This window comes from Hyaena hyaena, unplaced genomic scaffold (genome assembly GCF_003009895.1).
Source record: "Hyaena hyaena isolate Hyena2069 unplaced genomic scaffold, ASM300989v1 scaffold_328, whole genome shotgun sequence".
NCBI classification, from domain to species: domain Eukaryota; kingdom Metazoa; phylum Chordata; class Mammalia; order Carnivora; family Hyaenidae; genus Hyaena; species Hyaena hyaena.
In genome coordinates this window covers 944,085-965,410 of record NW_024080958.1, presented here as the reverse complement: position 1 = coordinate 965,410, position 21,326 = coordinate 944,085, and the positions used below count along the sequence as shown (strand labels likewise).

At 48.8% G+C, this 21,326-nt stretch overlaps 1 protein-coding gene across 1 annotated transcript in view; it reads right to left on the bottom strand.

Moving 5' to 3' along the window:
* OTOP1 (otopetrin 1) overlaps positions 1-20,875 on the bottom strand; it is a 34,309-nt gene extending 13,434 nt beyond the window's left edge. Inside the window, exons 1-3 of the mRNA XM_039248993.1 lie at positions 20,470-20,875; positions 8,657-8,793; positions 5,316-5,374 (exon numbers count right to left, since the gene is read on the bottom strand). Coding sequence (XP_039104924.1) covers positions 5,316-5,374; positions 8,657-8,793; positions 20,470-20,875 — 602 coding nt within the window. The remainder of the gene's footprint in view (positions 1-5,315; positions 5,375-8,656; positions 8,794-20,469) is intronic.
* Between the last annotated feature and the right edge of the window lie 451 nt (positions 20,876-21,326).

The window sequence follows — 21,326 nt, the reverse complement described above, 5'->3', positions numbered from 1 at the left end:
TGTTTGCCCATCTGCTCGCCCCTGTGCTGGCCCAGCGGCTATAGATTGGGGCCAGCTCACCCCGGGGCGTCCGGGAGCCACTGGATAGAGCCTGGTACAAATGCAGACAATGCTGTTTGCCTCAGGCCAGCTGCCTTTTCTTCTACTTATAATGCACACCGCTCCTTTTCTTCTTTTCTTTCCTGGTGCGCAGGACACCGTCCAATCCCGGCCCCACTGAGCCCGATGAGATAATGCGAACACCACCTGCAGCTGCGGACGGTTGCCGTGGGCTGGCAGCCTCCTGTCGGTCTGACCTGGAAACCATCCTACAAGCTAAGGGCGGGCCGCCTTTCTCATACTTGGGGCTGATGGCCCCAGACCACAACAAACACAAGGTTTCCGTGCGCCACTTCTGAGCTCGGTTTATGTTTTCAGCTTTGCTTGTACAGCAACTGGACCCTTTAACCCTCACCCTTGGGAAGAGAGAAGGACTCAAGCAAGCTAAGGGGAATTCTTAGATCAGGAGAAAAGTCCCAGGACATGCGAAAAGCATGGGACTGTGGAATATTGGCTCAAAAGACCAGAAAAAAAAAAAAAAACCCACAGCAAGTCTGGGAGTGGTAAGTTCTGAAGCCTTCAGGAAATGATGAATAAAGTAGGTCTGGGGTACATTAGGGAGTGGTGGGGACTGTAGCAAACTGAGAGCACAGCCCCCACCCAGCGCTAGCCCTTTATTGCACATGCCTTTGGGATGACCAAACATTCCAGGTTTTCTAGAGAAGTCTAAATCCAAAACCTAAAGGCGGTGAGTAACTCAAAAATGTTTAACACATCTCTCTACAAACAAAATAGGCTAAATTAAGCTCTGTGTGTATCCTGTTCAAGCCTCTCTCTGTCCAGGTTGGGAAAGGGGCCCCGAGACAGGGGAGAGACGTGTGTCCAATCAGTCAACAAGCAAGGCGAGCACAGAGTTCTGTGTTCCATCCTTTGGAGTCCCCTCAGGTGACAGATGTCTGGGTGCCTGGCCTCAAGCCGTCCTGTCCAAAAACTGAAGTGCAAGACACAGAGGTGAGCCATACGTATAATTTCAGATTTTCCTGTGGCCACAGTTTTAAGAAGTGGTTGAAAAAAAAAAAAAAGGAACAGGTGAAAATAGTTTGAATAATTTTCTCTTAAACCCGATCTAAATGGCTATAATGTCAACGTAAGATCGATAGCGACAAAAATTATTATTGAGATCTTTTATATTCTGTCACCCGAGGCTCTGAATCCTGGTGTGTACTGGACACGTCCCACGCATATCGGATGGAAGTAGCCACGGCTCAAGTGCTCAGAAGTTCAGCCACATGTGGCTGGTGGCTGCTGAACTGGGCAGCGCAGATGTGGAAAGTAAAGCCAATGACACTTCTCTGCCTGGAGGGATATGAGCCCGAATGTCCCAAGGCTGTGACTGCATGAGTGACATTAGCAAAGAGAAAGATGACTCCACCAGCAAAGCCAGGAGCCCACGCAGCTGCTACGATTTACAAACAGGGCCCTCAGCTGTGCTCAGGCAAGATGCTTGACCTTGGCCATTTCTTTGAGCCTCGGTTTCCTCATCTGCTGAAGGGGGTTGGGGGTCATAGGGCCCCAAAGGGGCAGGGCTCACGTGAGAGAAGTCCTCATGAGTAAAACACTTGAAAGAAAGTGCTTTATGCGTGGCCACGCCCACCCCACTCAGCCAGGAGTTTCTGGGTACAGACAAGTTGCCGCCCACACACCTGCTGAAAAACCTCTCGCCCTTTCACCCCCATGACTCTACTTCCAGGAATTTACCCCAAGCAAATAATCAGAGGTGTTCAAACACCAGAGATGTTTGACCCAAGATGTTCATCACAGTAGGGTTTGTAACAGCAACAGAACTTTCAGGATTAGGTGTTATGGACTGGCTCGTGTCTCCTCAAAATTCTTCTGTTGGGGCGCCTTGGGGGCTCAGTCGGTTAAGGGCCCGATTTCGGCTCAGGTCATGATCTCGCGGTTCATGAGTTTGAGCCCCGCGTTGGGCTCTGTGCTGACAACTCGGAGCCTGGATCCTGCTTCTGATTCTGTGCCTTCCTCTCTCTCTCTGCCCCTGCTCTCTCTGTTCGCAGCTCTGTCTCTGTCTCTCAAAAAGGAATAAAAAATAAATTCTTCTGTTGATGCCCTAATACCACAGTGTGGCTGTATTTGGAAACGGGGCCTCTGAGGAGGTCATCAAGGTTATAATGGTGAGGTCACAATGGCGGAGTCCTGACCCAATGGGATTGGTGTCCTTGGGAGCAGAGGAAGAGACGGCAGAGCTCTCTCTGTCTCCGTGGGCACAGAGGAAAAGCCACGTGAGGCCACAGCAGGGAGGCAGCTGTGTCCAGCCCCGTGGTTCCCCTTGACCTTGGACTTCCAGGCTTCAGAACCATGAGGACCATACGTTTCTGTTGTGTCTGCCGCCCAGCGTGGGGCGTTCTGGCACCACGGCCCAAGCAGAGTCACACATCAGCGCGGCCGGTTAGACGACGGCGGCAGCCCGCTGGGCAGTCAGGAAAGGTCGTGGCGCAGACGAACGCTGACGGAGGAGATGCGAACGATAAAATGGAAAAAAAAAACAGCAGGAAGAGCAGGACCATGACTGTGAGTAGAAAACGGAGGCGCCTGGGGGCTCAGTCAGTGCAGCGTCCACTCCTGACTTCGGCTCAGGTCACGATCCCAGGGCGGTGGGTTTGAGCCCCGCGTCGGGCTCTGCGCTGAGCAGAGACCCTGCTTCAGGCTCTCTCTCCCTCTCTCCTGCCCCTCCCCTGCTCCCTCTCTCTCTAAAATATTAAAAAATAAAAGGAAAAAGGAAAAACAACGGTATCTATTCATGGAAACCAGCCCACAATGTTAACGGCGGTCGGCTCGAGGGCGTCAGCTGGGGCTGTCGTAACAAAACACTCGATTCTTTCTCAGGTTCTGCAGACGGGAAGTCACAGGTCAAGGTGCCAGCACGGCTGGTTTTGGTGAGAGCTCTCACGCAGCCTCTCTTCTGGGTGTTCAGAGAGAGAGAGAGAGAGATCTCTCTAAGGGCACTAATCCCATGGGGGGGGGGGGCCCACCCTCAGGACCTCATCTAAACCTAATTACCCTCCAAAGTTCCTGCCTCCAAATACCATCACCCTGAAGGTTAAGGCTACTGCATGAGAGGGGTGCCTGGGGGCTCAGTCGGTTAAGCATCCGACTTCCGCTCAGGTCATGATCTCACGGTTCATGGGTTCGAGCCCTGCATGGGGCTCTGTGCTGACAGCTCGGAGCCTGGAGCTGCTTCAGATTCTGTGTCTCCCTCTCTCTCTGTCCCTTCCCCACTCACACTCTGTCTCTCTCTCTCTCAAAATAAATATTAAAAACAATTGTTTTTTATTGTGATTTCCAATGCATCGTCATGTTTCGCTTTGACGTTGACCTGTCTCTCCTGTACTTGAACACCGTCTTACAGCCCTGCGTAGATCTGAAGAACCCTAATGCCTCAAGCTCCTGAACTTGGGAGCTAACAGCAGGGCAGGAAATGAGGAGTTAACTTCAGGTGGACTTACAAGGAAGCAGAGGGCAGCCCGCACCCCCTCTTGGGTACCGCCTTCTCTTGTGTCTCCCTCTCTCTCTGTCCCTCCCCTGCTTGTGCTCTGTCTCTCTCTCTCTCAAAAATAAATAAATGTAAAAAAAAAATGAAAAGGCTACGACATGTGAATTTGGGGGAAACCCAAACATTCAGTCCACAACAGTGGCGTTACGGCGATTTTTAGATCCTATCGCATCCTTACAATCTTATCAGTTAAAAGGCACAATCCTTAACGAGCATCTGCGGGCGGAAGAGCAGACGATACCCGTATTCCTCGCCCCCCAGCACACAAAATGGGACAACCTGGGACAGAAATCCCAGGGCTGCCGCTTGGGCTCTGGAGACCTGGGCTGTCCCCTAACCTGCGGCTGCACCCCTTCAATGCAGGGGAGCATAGTCTCCACGAGTTACCCTTACAGAGCCCTCGTGCCGATGAAATGTGCGGGTGGGGTGGGATGTCTTTGCTCTGTTCAAAGGGGCAATTAAAGTGCTCTTTGCTGGGGTCTCCGGGCCCAAATTCGTCTGTCCTGGATTTGTCCCTTTGACCGCATTTGCCCATTCCTCTCCCCCGGAGGCAGGACCATCGATGCCACTTGGGCCCCTCCCTGCTGCTCCTCCTGAAACGGGAGGTGTGGCTTCTCTTGGTAAGGCTGGGGATAAAGATCACGGCCAAGGCTACCTCTCTGGGATGCACAGAGGATAGCACCGGCTGCCCAGCTCCTGGGACATCCCCCCAGGAGCCTGGGATACCGTGGCCCAGCGTCCCTGCGTATCCCCAGCGGTGCCTGGTAGTGGGCCCTGCACACTGTAGCCGCTCGTTAGATACTTCGCTGCCTGTTGAGGCTGATCCTTTCTGCAAAACGAGATTGGAGAAAGTGATTTCTATTTCAATAGTCTATCAAAACGGTTCTACCCAGGGATCATCCATAAATCCTTTCTTAAAATTTTTAATGTGCATTTGTTTATTTTGAGGGAAAGAGAGAAAAAAACATGAGCAGGGGAGGGGCAGAGAGAGGGAGGGAGAGAGAATCCCACGCAGATTCCACACTGCCAGCACACAGCCCCCAACCCACAAACTGCAAGATCATGACCTGAGCTGAAATCAAGAGTCTGATACTTAACCGACTGAGCGCCCGGACACCCTCACAAATCAATCTTTTAAATATCTGCTGTCATTTCAAATGGCGCTTGGGGAGTCCTTTCTATGAAACAAATGGTGATTCTTTGATTCATTGGTATGTGTGCACCCAGGGCTTTCTTACATGATGACAATGCATTCCATGTAGTTAATTCGCCCCATTATCCTATAGATTCTTTTCCTTGATCCTCAATCGCTCAAGAAAAAGGTGACGGAGAGAATGACAGACCTCACGCTTACTGAGTACTTATTACGTGCCAAGCACATGCTTTATGTCAATTACTTCATTCTGTCCTCAGAGGCTGGCTCTACTATCATCCCCATTTACAGATGAGGAAAACTGAGGATCATAAAGGAAAATATCACAGATGACAGAGTCAGAATTCAAGCCCACATGGTCCTACTTCCGGGGCCATCCCAAGGAAGAGACGGACTTCGGAGGGTCTCCTCCCCAGGCCACGAGCAAGGGCTTTGCTTGTCAGGATGGAGGGGAGAGCTGGTCTCCTATTTAAAGCCCAAGCACAATGGCAGTGATGAATCTGTGTTCTAAACGAACACCAAGTTCAACAGTAAAGCAGTTCCCACGACTTTTACCTTTCCAGGGTTTTGAAAGACTGGATGATGTCCTTGGCATGCCCCCAAAGAAAATACACCTGGGGAATAAAGGAAGAAAAGAAAGACGCTTCAGTGAAAACCATCGTTGTGCTTGCACACGGAGAGGCTCTGAAACATACAGAAACAGAGCGGGGCGGTGTTGGGGACGTCCGTGGGGACCCATCCCAGGGTCTCCTGGATGGCCAGTCACCTTCAGGTGGCAGTGCCGCCTTGCGGTGGGGACCGTGCTCCCAAGGTGAGGCTCCAGGTTTGCGAGAAAGCGCTGCCAAGACAGGTTGAGGCTGTCAGCGGGGAGGGGGCTCGGGGAGTGGCCGCCTGCCTCTCATGATCCCCGTTACCCCATTTGCATCACCCGTGTGAGGCTTCCCCCAAGAAAATACCCAACAAACAGTTCCTGCGCCAATGGCCCTGAAACCAAATTTTGAGTGCTTTAAAAAAAAAAAAAAACTTTCTTTTAAATGTTTTATTTATTTTTGAGAGAGAGGGTGTGAATGGGGGGGGCAGAAGGAGGGGGGACAGAGGATCAGAAGCAGGCTCCACGCTGCCAGCAGGGAGCCCGATGCGGGGCTTGAACTCATGAATCATGAGATCATGGCCTGAGCCGAAGTCGGTCGAGCAACTGACTGAGCCCCCCCCATTTAAATGTTTTAAATGAAGTGTTTTAAATGAAGAGCAGATTGGTGCAGGCTGGTCCTTCGCTTCACTCTGTTACATGTGCCACCCAGGACATCAGTGCCTACCCTGTGGCCAGGCACTGATGGGGCAGCTGGTGGGGACCTGCGTGCGAATCACGGGGAAATGGGAGAAGCTTTCTCTGTGTTTGCCCCTCCATGAAACGGGGAGGATAAGAAGACCCACGTCGGAGGGTATTGTGATCAGTTAAATAAGACCATCCATGTCAACTACTTAGAACAGCACCCGGAGACAGTGCCTTTCCAGTACACGCTGTCCACTACCAATTTACTCGTTCGCTGGCACTGACTGAACGAACACCTCCTATGTGTCCGGTATTACTTGAATTCCCAAAACGTGTTGGGTTTTATGTCATATACAAACACACACTCGGCACCCGGTACATACCAGACACCGATGGGCACTTTATAAATTTGCCTCGTTCAATCTTCATTTGCAAGTACGTGCTATAAAAAAAATCAGATGGCACCAAAGAAAATTCACTTACACCTCCTATCTCTTCTGCATTGTTTTACCTAAGACTGACCAGCCTGCTCTGAAAACACTTTCAGGGAAAGGTTCCTAAAACATCTGACAACCTAAAAGACAGAGCAATGACTGCTGGTAAAGTTGCCCTTCAGCCCAACAACAGGCAACCAGTCCGGTAAGAAGATTCATCAACGACTTCCAAGTTAGACAGCCACTTAACTGATACTTTCGTAAAGACCACATGGCAACACAAAAAAAAAGTTTATAATTTTTTAAAAGTGAAACCTCAGAATAGAAAATTCTGCATGTTCTCTGTAAAACTTTGACAAGACTGTACACTTAAGTACAAGGAAGGGAAAGAACACAAAAACAGCCACAGCTACACATTGTTATCCTCCTTTCCAGTGTTTTCAGTAAGGTTAAATTACATTTTATTTAATTTTTTTTAGTGTTTATTTTTTGAGAGAGAGACAAAGTGTGAGTGGGGGAGGAGCAGAGAGAGAAGGAGACAGAATCTGAAGCAGCTCCAGGCTCTGAGCTGTCAGCACAGAGCCCGACATGAGGCTAGAACTCTTGAACTGTAAGACCATGACCTGAGGCAAAGTCAGATGCCCAGCCAACTGAGCCATCCAGGTGCCCTCCAAATAAATGTTTTTTAATTACCATGTTTTCCAGCAATCCCACAACTGGGTATATATCCACAGGAATTGAAAGCAGGGTCTCAAAAAGATATTTGCACGCCCATGTTTACAGCAGCGTTATTCATAACAGCCAAAAGGTAGAAGCAATCCAGTATCCATGGATGGAAGGATAAGGTACGGTCCATCCATACAATGGAACATTGCTCAGCCTTAAAAAGGAAGGAAATCCTCACACCTGCTACAATATGGATGAGCCTTGAAGACATTAAGCTCAATGAAACAAAGCCAATCAAAAAAGACAAACACTATATGACTCTACTCATCTGAGGTTCCCAGAGTAGCCAGCGTCACAGAGATAGAAAGCAGAATAGTGGGCACCAGGGGTTGGTGGAGGAGGGAATCTGTAGTTAGTGCTTAATGGGGATGGAGTTTTAATTTTGCAAGATGAAAGGGTTCTGGAGATTTGTTGGACAACAATGTGAACATACTTAACACGACTGAACTGTAGCTAAGGCAGCAAATTTTATGTTATATGTATGTTAGCACAATTTAAAATTAAATACCATTTTAAAAAAATAGTGTTTTTCATTCTCCAGTCATCTAGTGTAGCAAAGGCATGTACTAAGTGTCTGCTAGGTACGAGATGCTTGATTAATTGACTGATAAAATGCCTTAAATTAGGAAGATAGAGATCTGCAACCCACCAAGCAACAGAGTGATAGTTTGAAGACTCACATCTGTCCAAGTCATTCCTCTTCCTAAAGCCTTTGATGGCTCCCCATTGCCCTCAAGATCTAAAGTGCAAGCTCCTAAGGGGCTGTGAGACTTAACCAAGTCCAAGTCCAAGTTCAAGATGAAGGTGTGGGCAGGGTTCTCCCGAGCCTCCCTCCCTGACTTGTAGATGGCCAGCGTCTTCCTCCACTGTCCTCACACAGTCTGCCTTCTCTGTGAGTCTGTGTCCTAATCCCCTTTTCATATAAAGACACCAATTCTATTGGATTAGGACCCCCCTGCATATGACCTCATTTAGCCTTACCAAGCTCCTTAAAGATAAAATCTCCGAACACAATGTTTCAGTGACCCCAAGCAGTGACCGTAATGGCCCAGGGTCTCTGTTGAGGGTGGATGAAAATGTTCTAAGATTGATTGTGGTGATGATTGCACAGCTCTGAGAATATTCCAAACCACTGACTTGTACACTCTAAATGGATGACTTGTACGGTATGTGAATTACAGCTCAACGAAACTCAATAAAGTATATTAAAATTTACTCTCAAGCCTTTTCTGTAGACTCAAGCTTGGCAAAATGTCCTGACTCTCTCCATCACAGGTTCCTCCTCATAGGACCCCCACAAAGGCAGCCGAGGGGACACAGAGACCGTCTGACAGCGGAGGCAGTGGAAGGACTGAGCCTCAGAGAAGGATTCAGGCTGCCTCATGTTGCCCCCCCACACACCTCCCACTTCGCATACATTCCACGGGAGCCCAGGCGACATGCATAAACATCTTAGGGTTTACCTGCACCAGAGTATGTGCTGTGTGTGTGACAGGGAAGACCCCTTCAGTGGCTGATAAACATTCAGAAAATCCAACGAAGTACCCAATTTTGAGGCATCCCAGGATGATGGTAATGACCGCGAACAATGTCATACTACCTGCATTGAGGAGGGCGGGGAGAGCACAGAAACACACACTTGTAAGTGTTGACATGCATGGATGTCATCTCAAAGTAAACGACATTAAAACCCTCATGTATAGGGGCGCCTGGGTGGCTCAGTCAGTTAAGAGTCCGACTTCAGCTCAGGTCATGATCTTGTGGTTCGTGGGTTTGAGCTCTGTGTCGGGCTCTGTGCTGACAGCTAGCTCAGAGCCCGGAGCCTGTTTCAGATTCTGTGTCTCCCTCTCTCTCTGACCCTCCCCTGCTCATGCTGTCTCTCTCTCAGAAATAAATAAAACATTTTAAAAAATTCGAAAAAAGCCCTCATGTATAGGGTCAAATGATTTTTTCAAGGGTGCCAAGACCAGTCAGGGAAGAAAGGGCAGTCATTTCTACAGATGGTGCTGGGAGAGTGGATATGCAATCACAAAAGAATGAATTTTACCTTACCTTATGCTATATACAAAAATTAACTCCAAATAAATCAGAGACTTACATCTAAAACCGAAAATGGTAAAAGATTTTAAGAAAATGTAGAGAAAAATCTTGACAGTGCTGGACTGGGCAATGATTTGCTGGATAAGACACCAAAAGCGTGAGCAATCAAAATGAAGATGGACAAATTGAAATACATCAAAATGAAAAACTGTTGGGCATCAGAGGACACTATTAACCTCCATTAAGGATGGAAGAAAATAGGGGTGCCTGGGTGGCTCAGTCAGTTAAGCGTCTGACTTCAGCTCAGGTCATGATCTCACAGTTCGTGGATCCGAGACCCATGTTGGGCTCTGTGCTGACAGCTCAGAGTGTGGAGCCTGCTTCCGATTCTGTCTCTCCCTCTCTCTCCTTGCCCCTCCCCTGCTCATGCTCTATCTCTCTGTCTCTCTCTCTCTGCATCTCTTACTTTCAAAAACAAATAAACATTAAAAAAATAACAACAGAATGGGAGAAAATATTTGCAAACTATATATCTGATAAGGTATTAGTATCCAGAATCTATAAATAACAATAGTTTAACAACAACCAACAAAAAAATCCAATTAAAAATGAGCAAAGTACTTGAATAGGTGGTTCTCCAAAAAAAGACATACAAATGGCGAATTAACACATGAAAAGATAATCAACATCACTCATCATCAGGGAAATGCAAATCAAAACCACAATAAGATAGCATCTCACATCTGTTAGGATGGCTCCTATCAGAGAGAGAGAGAGAGAGGGAGAGAGAAAGGAGAGAAGAATATAAGTAGCAAATGTTGGCAAGGATGTGGAGAGAGGAGAACACTGACACTGTTGATTGGAATGGAAAGTGGCGCAGCCACTGTGGAAAAAAGAATGGCAGTTTCTCAAAAAATTAAAAACAGTATTTCCAAATCATGAGAGACTCTTGAATGCTGAGAACAAACTGAGGGCTGATGTGTGGGGGGAGGGGGAGGGGGGAGATGGGCATGGAGGAGGGCACTTGTGGGGATGAGCACTGGGTGTTATATGGAAACCAACTTGACAATAAACGATTTAAAAAAAAAAACAGTATTTCCACACGATCCAGAAATTCCACTTTTGGGTGTATACTGGAAAGGATCAAAAGAGGGACACAAAAGGATTATTTGTACGACCACGCTGATGGCACCATTATTCACACTATCCAATACGTGGAAGCGAGCTAAGTGTCCATTGACAGGTGAATGGATAAAATGTGGTCCAACCATCCGACAGAGTATCATTCAGCCTTAGACAGGAAGGACATTCTGACATCTGCGATGACACAGGTGAGTCTTGAAGACATGTCAAGTGAAATAAGCCAGCCGCGAAAAGACAAATACTGTGTGATTCCACTTAGATTAGGTTCCTTAGAATAGTTAAATTCATAGAGAAAGTAGAGTGGTAGGTGCTGTGGCTGGGGAAGGGGAGAAAGATCAATTCTGTAAAGGGTACAGAGTTTTCATTTTGCAGGATGAAAGACTTCTGGATATAAACTGCATAAAGTCAATATACTTAACACTATTGCATAAAATCAACGTACTTAACACTACTGAACAGTAAACTTGTAAACAATTAACTTGATAAATGTTACGTTACGTTACGTTACGTTACGTTACGTTATTAACAATTAAGTCGAGGGGTTCCTGGGTGACTCAGTCAGTTGAGCATCCAACTTTAGCTCAAGGTCATGATTTTGCAGTTCATGGGTTTGAGCCCCACGTCAGGCTCTGTGCTGATGGCTCAGAGCCTGGAGTCTGCTTCAGATTCTGTGTCTCCCTCTCTATCTCTCTCTGCCCCTCCCCCACTCACACTCTGTCTCTCTCTCAAATATAAACATTAAAAAAAAATAACAATTAAGTCTATAAATTTTAGGTTGTTATACATATTATAATTAATTACATATATATAGCAAGACAGTATTCTGTCCTGTTTATCATTGCTCACACCCACGTATGCTGGGGTCTGACAAATGATATACATCCAACAAAGATTAGCCCAATAAACAGAAGGCCTCTAGGAGCTTTTCCAAAACAAAACAAAACAAAACAAAAAAAGGTCAGTCTAAGAGTGTCACTATTCTTCTAAAAAAAAATCTGTTCTCTGATTCTAAAATCCTGCTCTCTAGAGAATAAAGATGAGGGGCACATAGGCATTCAGTAACTCTTGTAAAATCTTTGCAAATCTAAAACTTTTCCGAAACAGAAAGCATATTTTTAAAACTGATAGGAAGGGGCTCCATAAACAGTCATGGAAAGGGCCCGTACTTAGGGGAAGCGAAGAAAGGAAGCATTCTTTAATGGTGTATCTGGCATGGTTTTGACTAAACAACAAAAACAAACAAAAAATAAGCATAGAAAAAAAAAGATGGAAAGGAATATACAAAATACATTAAAAAGAAACTTGTAACAAATAAAAATATTATCAAGAACAACATAGTGATCATGGAGACTTGATCAGTGTCAAAGTTCCTAATCGTTCTTCTGGGCCGACATTGACCGCCATTCACATCTTCTCTCCCACGAATGGGAGGAAACTGGACCATGTGTGACATGCATTATGGCGAGATGGAGAGAGAGGACCGGGCCCTCACATGAGCTATAACATTACAGCGCCAGCTTAAGAAGCCTGCAGTGCAAAGTAATGCAATCGCCCGGCTCCTTTCCGTTGCTCAAAGCCTTATAGAAACAACCCTAAGTCATGTTTTTTTTAAATCCTGGCAAACCCCCAGTGAAATCAAAAACTCAGTAAGAGCGGAGATTCAATCCCAATGCTTTGAAAAGGTTTGGCAAATGCACGGTTCGTTTTGATTACAGGGGAAATAGCGAGAGGAGGTGAGGCAGCCTGGCTGGAGTGGTAAGGGGCACAGGCGGCAGCCACGGGCACCTGGGCGCTAGTTCCGGCTGTGCCCCCCATGGCATGCGTGAATTCAGATGAGTCACTTCCCTGCTCCTAGCCTTGGTTTTCCCATCTAGAAAATGAGACTGGTCTCCAGCACTGGTTCTCAAACTTGAACATGCATCAGAATCACCTGGAAGGGTTGTTAAAACAGATTGTGGGGCTCCGCCCCCAGAGTTTCTGCTTCAATAGGTTGGGGGGGGGCAAATTTGCATCTCTAACAAGTTCCCAGGTGAGGCTGACACTGTAGATCTGGGACCGCACCTTGAAAACCACTGGTTTAGAACACCCCTGTCACTGACATTTCAAGAGTTATGATAAATACATCATATACCTTCTCATGGTCTTAAAGTCCTTTCTTCCTTTATCCATCCATTTATTTATACAACAAATATTTGGGGGACTCCTACTATGCATCTGGCGTTTTGCCAGGGGCTCAAAGCAATCCAACAAGATTGCTGCGGAAACAAAAAATACACACGTGTAATATTGAATAAATTGGGGTATGCACAAAATGTAGATGTGAGCACTGGCACCAGACCTCTCATCTGCAGCATGGGAAAGCAGAAGCCAGGGGAAGAGTAGGTAGAGCCCATTTCAAGGGAAGCACTGCAGCTTAAGAACCCCATTTCCAGCCAACATGTCACCTGCTTGTGAGGGTGAAAGACAGAGATCTGAAGATATGCAAATACAATTCATTCAGCACCTGTTTGTTCTGGTGATGGTCCAGCCACTGTCCCATGCACTAGAGACAGAAAAAGAGCAATAATATAAAGTATCTGCCCTTGGTGAGTTTAACATTCTAGTAGGGAAAACAGAGAATAGCAAATAAGTAATAAACATAGAAGAAGTGTTCGGAAGTGCTAAGTGTGTGAGGAAAAGTAAAGTGGGAAGAGGACTAAAGTTGATGATGGTCAGAAAGAACTCTCTTAGAAGGTGCTAGTTGAACAGAGGACAGAGGTGGGGGGGATGTCATCCACATAACTCATCTGACACAGGGCTTTAGCCAAACAGCCGGTGAACTGGGGGAGAGTCTCTATAATTGGGGAAGATGAAGAGGAGAGGGGACAATGCTGAGCAAGAAGTGTAGCAAAAGATTGGAGAGGATGATGGATGTATAATCGAAGGAAGGGGGGAGGGTGTAAAATGGATGGATGGATGGATGGATGGATGGATGGATGGATGGATGGACAGACAGACGGATGGATGGGTGGATGGATGGACGGACGGACGGATGGACGGATGGATGGATGGATGGATGAGTGGAAGGATGGACGGACAGATGGATGGATGGGTGGATGGATGGATGGATGCACACATGGACAGACGGACAAACGGACGGATGGATGGATGGATGGATGGATGGATGGATGGATGGATGGATGGGTGGATGGATGGGTGGATGGATGGGTGGATGGATGGATGGATAGACGGATGGATGGATAGACGGATGGATGGATGGACAGATGGATGGGTGGGTAGGTGAATAGTCCAGTAGATTGAAAAATAAATTAATAGGAAAGAAAATCAGGGTAAGAGAAGTTAAATCCAAATGGTGAGATAAATCAACTGGAAATGTGTAATTTACATGCTCTATAAAAACTTTGTGATACAGAATAAAGTTGGGACAGACTGGATGGGGCGCAGATGCAGAAAACCCTCCAAAGGTCTCATGGGAAAGAGATAAAGACCAGGTGCAAAGAGGGACAAAAGAGAGAAGAAGTGGATTGCACAGATCTCATTGGAGCAGACAGCCATGTGCCTTCCTGGAGGAAATGTGTAGGGGTTTTGGGGGGATATGAATGGAGTAATATGCATCTGATTGTGAGAACAGGAAAGGAAAGATAGCCATTCATTGAATAGAAAGACACAATAAAATGTCCAAGTGCTCTGGAGCACCTGGCTGACTCAGTCGATGGAGCATGAGACTCTTGATCTCGGGGTTGTGGGTTCGAGCCCCGCATTGGGTGTAGAGTTACTCAAAAACAAAATCTTTTTAAAAAAATGTTCAAGTGCTCCAAAAAGCAAACGTATGCAAAAGGAAAATGAAACAATATGTAAAAGAAACCATAATCTTTGCAAAGAAAACTGGGAACAATAAAGTCAAGCATATAAATCCTTATAGTAAATGTGTACAGGGAATCATCTCAATCTCCCATTAATTTAGTCAACAAGGATGGGAATATTAGATTAAAAGCCAAACCTAGCTGTGTCTGTTTAATGAATCACACTATTCACTAAGTAGCAATGGTGGAGAATCAAGGTGTGAACAAAGAGGCAATGCAAATGAAGAGAGGGCAGGCAGAGCAATATTGATACCAGACCACAGGGAATTCAAATTAAATGTAGTAAACAGGATAAAGAATCTCTTCATCTTTGTCATCACACATGAAAAAAAAAGACAGAACGTATGAGAAAGATATAATAGTAGTCCCTTGTGTGCCAACAACAACAACAACAAAAACAGTTTTCCCCTTGTGTCTGCTACTTTAAAGACATAAAATGGAAGATTCCAGAACTAGACCTATCTGGTAGGAGGAAACATAAGTAAGGACACAGAAGAATTAAGTCATACAATCAGTAAACTTGGTTTTACAACACCACTTTGCACACCTCAAAAAGAGGATATATAATTTTGGAAGCCGATGAAGTATCAGCAAAAGTCGAGTCCGCTGTGAGAAGACAGTGGGCCGTCATGGTCGGAGCCTGGCTTTAAATCCTATTCCCTATCAATCATTAGTTGATGACGTTTGGCAATTACTCAACTTCTCTTAAGCGTCAGTTTCCTCATCTCTAAAACGTGATAATAATGCAGTTGGCTTTCTCTTGGGGGTGCAGAGGAGATTAAATGACTCATCTAGAACAGTGCCTCACACGTAGGAAATTCTACAAATGGATGCTACCATCATTATTATCATCACTCAAGCACAAACAAAAACTTAATGAATTAGAACCAATTCGAACTTTCTCAGCCACCTCACTTGAGAACAATCTTAAAACGTCTACAGTTGGCAGAGGGGAGACCCGCCCCCCCGTGATAGGCACCCAAATACTCCCTAGGAGTCTGGAATCTTGAACTGTAGGCTCTTAGAGGCAGAAGACCCCGCAAAGTCAGGCTACATCCCCCGCCTCATGCAAGAATGCTTCCCAGTGCATTACGACTAGCGGCCAACTGGTCTCCCATCTGGACACGCCCAGGGCTGGGAGGCTCACCATCTCTCCAAGCACACCCTTTGATCACCAGCTGGGGCTTATACTAGAATGTTCTTCCGTATGCTGAACTGCAGTCAGCCTCCTGGAACTGTCATCTTCTTCCTTAGAGATTCTGTCATCATTCACTCATTCATTCATTCATTCACCCATCCATTCACTTGGTGATTCAGTAAATCCCATCTGGCACTTGTTACATGTCAGGCACTGTGCCAGGAGCTCAGGCTATAATGAGGGGCTCTGCCTCACATTCAGACAGGGGCTCTGCCTCCAAGAGCTCACCATCTGGTGAGACAGACAAACTGAATCACACAATCTCCTGCTTGGTTTGTGTTAAGAAGAAAATGGAAGATCTTGGAATCCACACCTGGTGAAGATACCAGGAAAGGCTTCCCTAAAGAAGTGACTCTGCTCTCCAGAAGCTGAAGGATGGTCTGGAGCTGATGGGAGTGAGGTTGCCTGCCCCCTCCTCTCCCTCTGGACTGGACACCCTTTGTCCCTCCTGGGGCCACCCTCCTACAGGTGCACATGTGATGCTTGGCCCAGCTTTCTGGGCAGCCTCACTATCTTGTTGATGCTGAAATCCTGACATTATGCTTATAGTTTGTATTAGAGAAGAAAAAAATCTCATCCAAAGGATAATATGTAAGAAAATGCAGGCAATTAGGCAAAAGTCTCTCATCGTGACCCTAGGCTGGGTCGTGGGGTCCCACTATTCTCTTTCCCGAGGGAATTGCTCAAACCCCCCCCAGCCAAGTCGATCTGCTCCTGGACTTTGCCGGGTGTTACTGTCATGCTCAGTTTGCTGTATTCTGTGTATTCTTTTATCATTTTGAAATGGTTTTTAATGTTTCTTTCCAGGCTCCAGCAAAAACAAAAGGCCTTCCTCTGGGGACTCTTCCCTAAATCCCTAAACCCTCACATCCCCCCCCCCCCAGCTGCTCTTCTGCTTCCCTCAACACATCCGCTGCACCTGCACATTATAATGCCGAATCGTGTATTTCATAAGACATTTCTCTTGCAATGTGCCAGAGGCTTCTAAGCATTTTGTATGTACTAACTCAGAGTCTCATAACAACCCTATGTGATGTGTGGTATCATCATCCCCATATTACAGACGAGGAAACTGAGGCAGAAGCAGAGCTACATGCCCAGAGAAAGGGGCATGCTCTTACCCATCAGGTTCTGTTTTCCTCATTGTCTGCACCCCTCTGTGCCAGGCCATGCCCGATGGTCCCGCCATCCCCAGAGCTCAGCCAGTCCTGGGAGCTCAGTCCGGGCCGTCAAACAAAACCAGACCAAAAGCTCTGCCCAACCACCATGAAGATTTCCAAGCTGTGCACTTGGCTCCCTTCTCTGTTGTTCTTTGCAAGATCCCGAGATCCTTCTGCTGGATGAAGAAGACAGACAACAAAAAGGAAGTCGATTTTTGCCTTCTCTGACACCTGTTGGTATCGTGTCATCTGCCCGGAAGCAAGGAGCTTATCCCTCTTCACTTTCTCACTGTTGTTTTTTTTTTTTTTAATATTTTTATTTATTTCTAGGAGAGAGAGAGACAGCGTGAGCAGGGGAGGGTCAAAGAGAGAGGGAGATACAGACTCTGAAACAGGCTCCAGGCTCTGAGCTGGCAGTCAGCACAGAGCCCGACGCGGGGCTCGAACCCACGAACCGCGAGATCATGACCTAAGCGAAAGTCGGACGCTTAACCGACTAAGCCACCCAGGCGCCCCACTTTCTCACTGTTAAACATGCCAGTAATGGGCAGCTCAACTGTTGCATCTCTGTGTTCTATGCCTTTGTCCCTCCCCCCCCATCTGCTGCTCTCTGATGCCATCCTCCCGTGGCACCCGCCATCTCCATACACACACTGGGACCCGTCTCATTTATCAGCTCCCGCTTACTCTCATACGTGGGGACAGCCCTTTTCCCAAACCCCTCATCACGTTCCTGACCTTTAACTTGGCAGCCTGTCACCCACCACCCGTGGGCTGGTCTCACATGAGCAGCACACCTCTGTCCGCCACTACCAGTCCTTGAAGGGATGATGGCCACAGTGCTGTGAGCAGCCCGTTTCCAGGGGCGGCATGGGGGACAGAGATGTACCATATACACAGGTGGGTCTCATTTTAAAAAAAAAAGTATTATGTAAAAATCTGATCTTATAAAAGGAGTCAATTTGGGGGTGATCACTCACAAGCATTGAAAAAAAAATCGCTGTGACAAATAATTGAGACAAATAATGCTTCTAACGTGCCTGCGTTCTGAACTCACTGAATAAATGCAGCTTTTATTCTTATTGTCATTGTTCCCATAATTGTGTGTTAATGACACTTCTCAGGACTTGAGACAAAATAGTCACAACAAAATCCTATCCCTGGGAAGTAAACCGCTGCAGTCTTTTACGGACTAGCAACAATAGAAACAGCGACTCACTGAGTTGGATGTCACAGAACCCACTGGGCAGGAGCGAGAGAGCCAGGCTGCTGTCATTCCTTCCAGAAAAAACCAACGTCTTTACTCAGCAAACCGAGGAGATGGAGTAATAGTCTGTCATGTCTACTAAATATTTTAATACATCAATATTATTTGTTCCAGAGGCAATTTTCACTTTCTCATGCTCAGTAGGTGGAGCAGAATGTTTTCTGCTCAGAGACATGCCTCAGCCCATACCAAGACCCAGAGACTTTCTCTGAAAACATCAGTGCCCCGAATTCCACAGGCTGCCTCTGTCTCAGAGCCCCGGACGCCTACGACTGTCACAGAAGCCAGGGCAGAGCTGAGTCGAACCTGTCTTCCCAGCTATGATTCCAAGGAAAACCTAGCACTGGCCAGGGCTGATGCATTTTCCTTGAGACCACAGCCTCCCAATGTTCTTCCGAGACAATTAGCCTCTTGCTTTTTGATGAACCACAGCTCATTCACAGGGACCTCAGTGCTTTGCAAACTGCGCTCAGCTCTTTCCTGAGAAACAACTGGGATTCTTATTTTACTGATGAGGAAACAGGGGCTCGGAAGGTGAAGGTAACAGAGCTGGGACACGGAGCCAGGCCCTCGAGGGCCAGCACCATTACCATCATCCCCACACCTCATCTGAATGCTTATGTTATCGTGTTCGTCTCAACGGCCGCCATTTATTGAACATCTACTATGTGCTCTCTCTATATTGCCACTACTCGGTGTCTAATAGACATCTCAAATGTAACGTGTGCACAAGAAGAAATGTGATTCTACATCCTCACCCCTGCTCCTCTCTCTGTCTTCTTAATCTTGGGAAATAGCACCACCATTCAGCCACTGACTCAGATCACAAGGCTTCGAGTCTTCCTGGGCGGGGGGGGGGGGGGGGGGGGGGGGGGGGGGGGGGGGGGGGGGGAGAGGAGGGAGAGAGAGGGGAAGAGCAGGGGATGGGAGGGTGGTAGAAGGAAGGGGCCAAGGAGGAGGGAAGAGGAAGGGAAGAAGCAAGGAGGGTCAAAGAAAGGAAACTTCCACTATAGGAAAGCATAGGTCAAAAGCCTATGTGTATAATATTTTTTAGCCCGTGTAAATCAATATCCTCAAAATAACATTTCATTCCCACTTATTTGTTTGATTCAAACACTGGAAAAGGCATTGGATTCCCCACCATTCAGAGTCACAGAACCATGAATCTCCTTAAAACAACGATTTTCAGAGCAGGAACTTGGGCCGGTCTGGAGTCGGATCCAGTTTTTCCAAAGGCAAGATGAACTAGACGCAGTCCCTGAGGCTACGAAGCCTGAAATCTCATCCTGCGACATGGCTCGTATCCAACTAGCCATAATACAAGGTGGAAGCCGTCATGGAGCAAACCGGCTCTACACACAGAAAGCCACCGTGGCCGCAGGGAGCAAGGAGTAAATCCTGGCGGGCGGGGTGGAGACGTCACCGGGGCCAGACCTCTGAAGGGATGTGGGTGGGAAGGGGAGTGGATGTGTGCTGGGCGCCCCAGCCTGAACCCCGCCAGCCGTCACTGGTCCCCCCAAGCGTGTGATTCCCAACCTGCTGGAGCGCAGAGGGTGGATGGATGGATGAATTATGTCACGTGCCCGAGGCCATGGAAAGACAAGAACAGCCACCCTCTAGGGCAGATTTAAATTCAGACCTGATGAGAATTCACGTAGAGAGGTGCCCTGTGTGTGGTCCGCGCGGAGCGACACGTACCCAGCCTCTCCCATGAAGGTTTCTCAGTGACTGTCTCCTCAGTTGACTCCCTACGGCCTCCTCCCTCTGCATCGTGTCTAGTTCCCTTTCAAGAGCGGAAGCTCCTTCAGGAGGGGAACCTTCTATTTGGCAATGTCCCAGTCAGCACGCTGTGAGTCCCTAGCAAGTGCTTCTGCCCTCCACTGCCCCAGGATTTATCCATTTATCCACGAGTCCATTCGCCCCAGCTGCATGCCCTTAGCATCTCCTCTAGGCCAGAGCCAGACCAGGAGGTGGCTCTGGGACTGAGAGATGAGCATCACAGAGCTCCCCAAGGGTGGTGGCAGGGGACAGAAGTATCAACAGGGACAGCATCTTCCCAGGGCATGGTGGGGGGTGGAGGGGTGTGGTCAGACCACAAAGAGCAGGGGAATCAGAAAAGCACCACTGGAGGGGACGGAGTGAGGCCCGAGCCTGTTCTGGAAAGCAGGTGGAATGCACTGCAGGAGGAGGGAACAGAATATGCGAAGGCATGGAGACACGAAACACTGTAATGAGAACTAAGAGCTTTCAGGCTGGAGCCCAGATTGAGGGCGAAGGAGAGGATAAAACTAGAAGGCATTTGGGGGGCAGGAGGGGCCGACCTTAGAAGGTCCTGAATGCCAGGACGGGGCCTGCGGCCTCCCTGGTGGGGTCGATGCATCCACCGCAGGAATTTCAGCCAAGGAAAAGACGGGAGCAGGTTTGTGCGGCTGTGGCTCTTAGGCTGGAATGCGTAAGGAGAGCCTGGCAGAGAGAGGGGGCCCTGCGGCCATCCAGGCTCAAGGAAGAAAAAGAAGGAAGGGAGGCGGGGGAGCCAGACAAGCTGCAGGGGAGCCGGAGCGGAAGGCAGGGGGGCGCCGGGCCGCACCTGCCTGCGGGGACTCACCGCGGAGCCAGCGCGCGCCGGCGTGCGCGTCCTTGGGGCGGAGGAGGTGGCGGTGCGCGGCGCTGCGGCCCACGTACCACAGCATCCAGAGCAGCTGCAGCAGCATGAGCGCCGTGAGGAAGCAGAGCAGGTCGCTCCTGCCCACCCCCGCGGCGTGCACGGCCCAGGCCAGCAGCAGCAGCAACCCCGCCGCGAACACCACCAGCCCGTACTGGCTGCTCAGCGCCTCGGCCAGCTTCCGCGGGACGCTGGCGCGCAGCGCGCCCCGCCCGGGGGCCGCGGACTCGGGGCGCCCCGCGGCCGCCGCCGGCTGGGGCGAGGGCCGGGCCGCGGGCCTCGACGCCGCCCTGTCCGGGGCGCTCCCGGCCGCCCGGGGAGAGGCCGGCGCCCCCTGGCCCCCGGGCATCACGCAGGGACCCGCTGGAGCCTGGATTCGGGAGTGGTGCCCGCACCCCTGCCCTTGCGCTGACGCTCTCCGCCAATCACCCTGCGACGCCCGCTCTCCCCGCTTCCTCCCCTCTGCCCTCGGTCAAGATGCACACTCGGACGGCCGCCCCCCACCCGCCGACCCGGCTGACCCCCGCTGCTGCTTCGCGCTCCTGAAGGCGCACTGCCCACTTCCCCGGACTCCGCAATGCCGGGTTGGGGGGGGGGGGAAGGGGGGCGCCCTCCCCCTACTCTGCGACCCACGCGGCTCGCTCCCAGCCCCTGACGCCTGGGACCCTGGCCAGCCCTTCCCCGCTCCCCTGCCCGCTTCGTGGACGCCCGCCCCCCCCAGCCCTGCCCGCGTCACGGAAGCCCTGGATGCTGACAGGTGCCCCCGGCTCCTGGGGTTGCGGTGAGGGACAAGGGGTCAC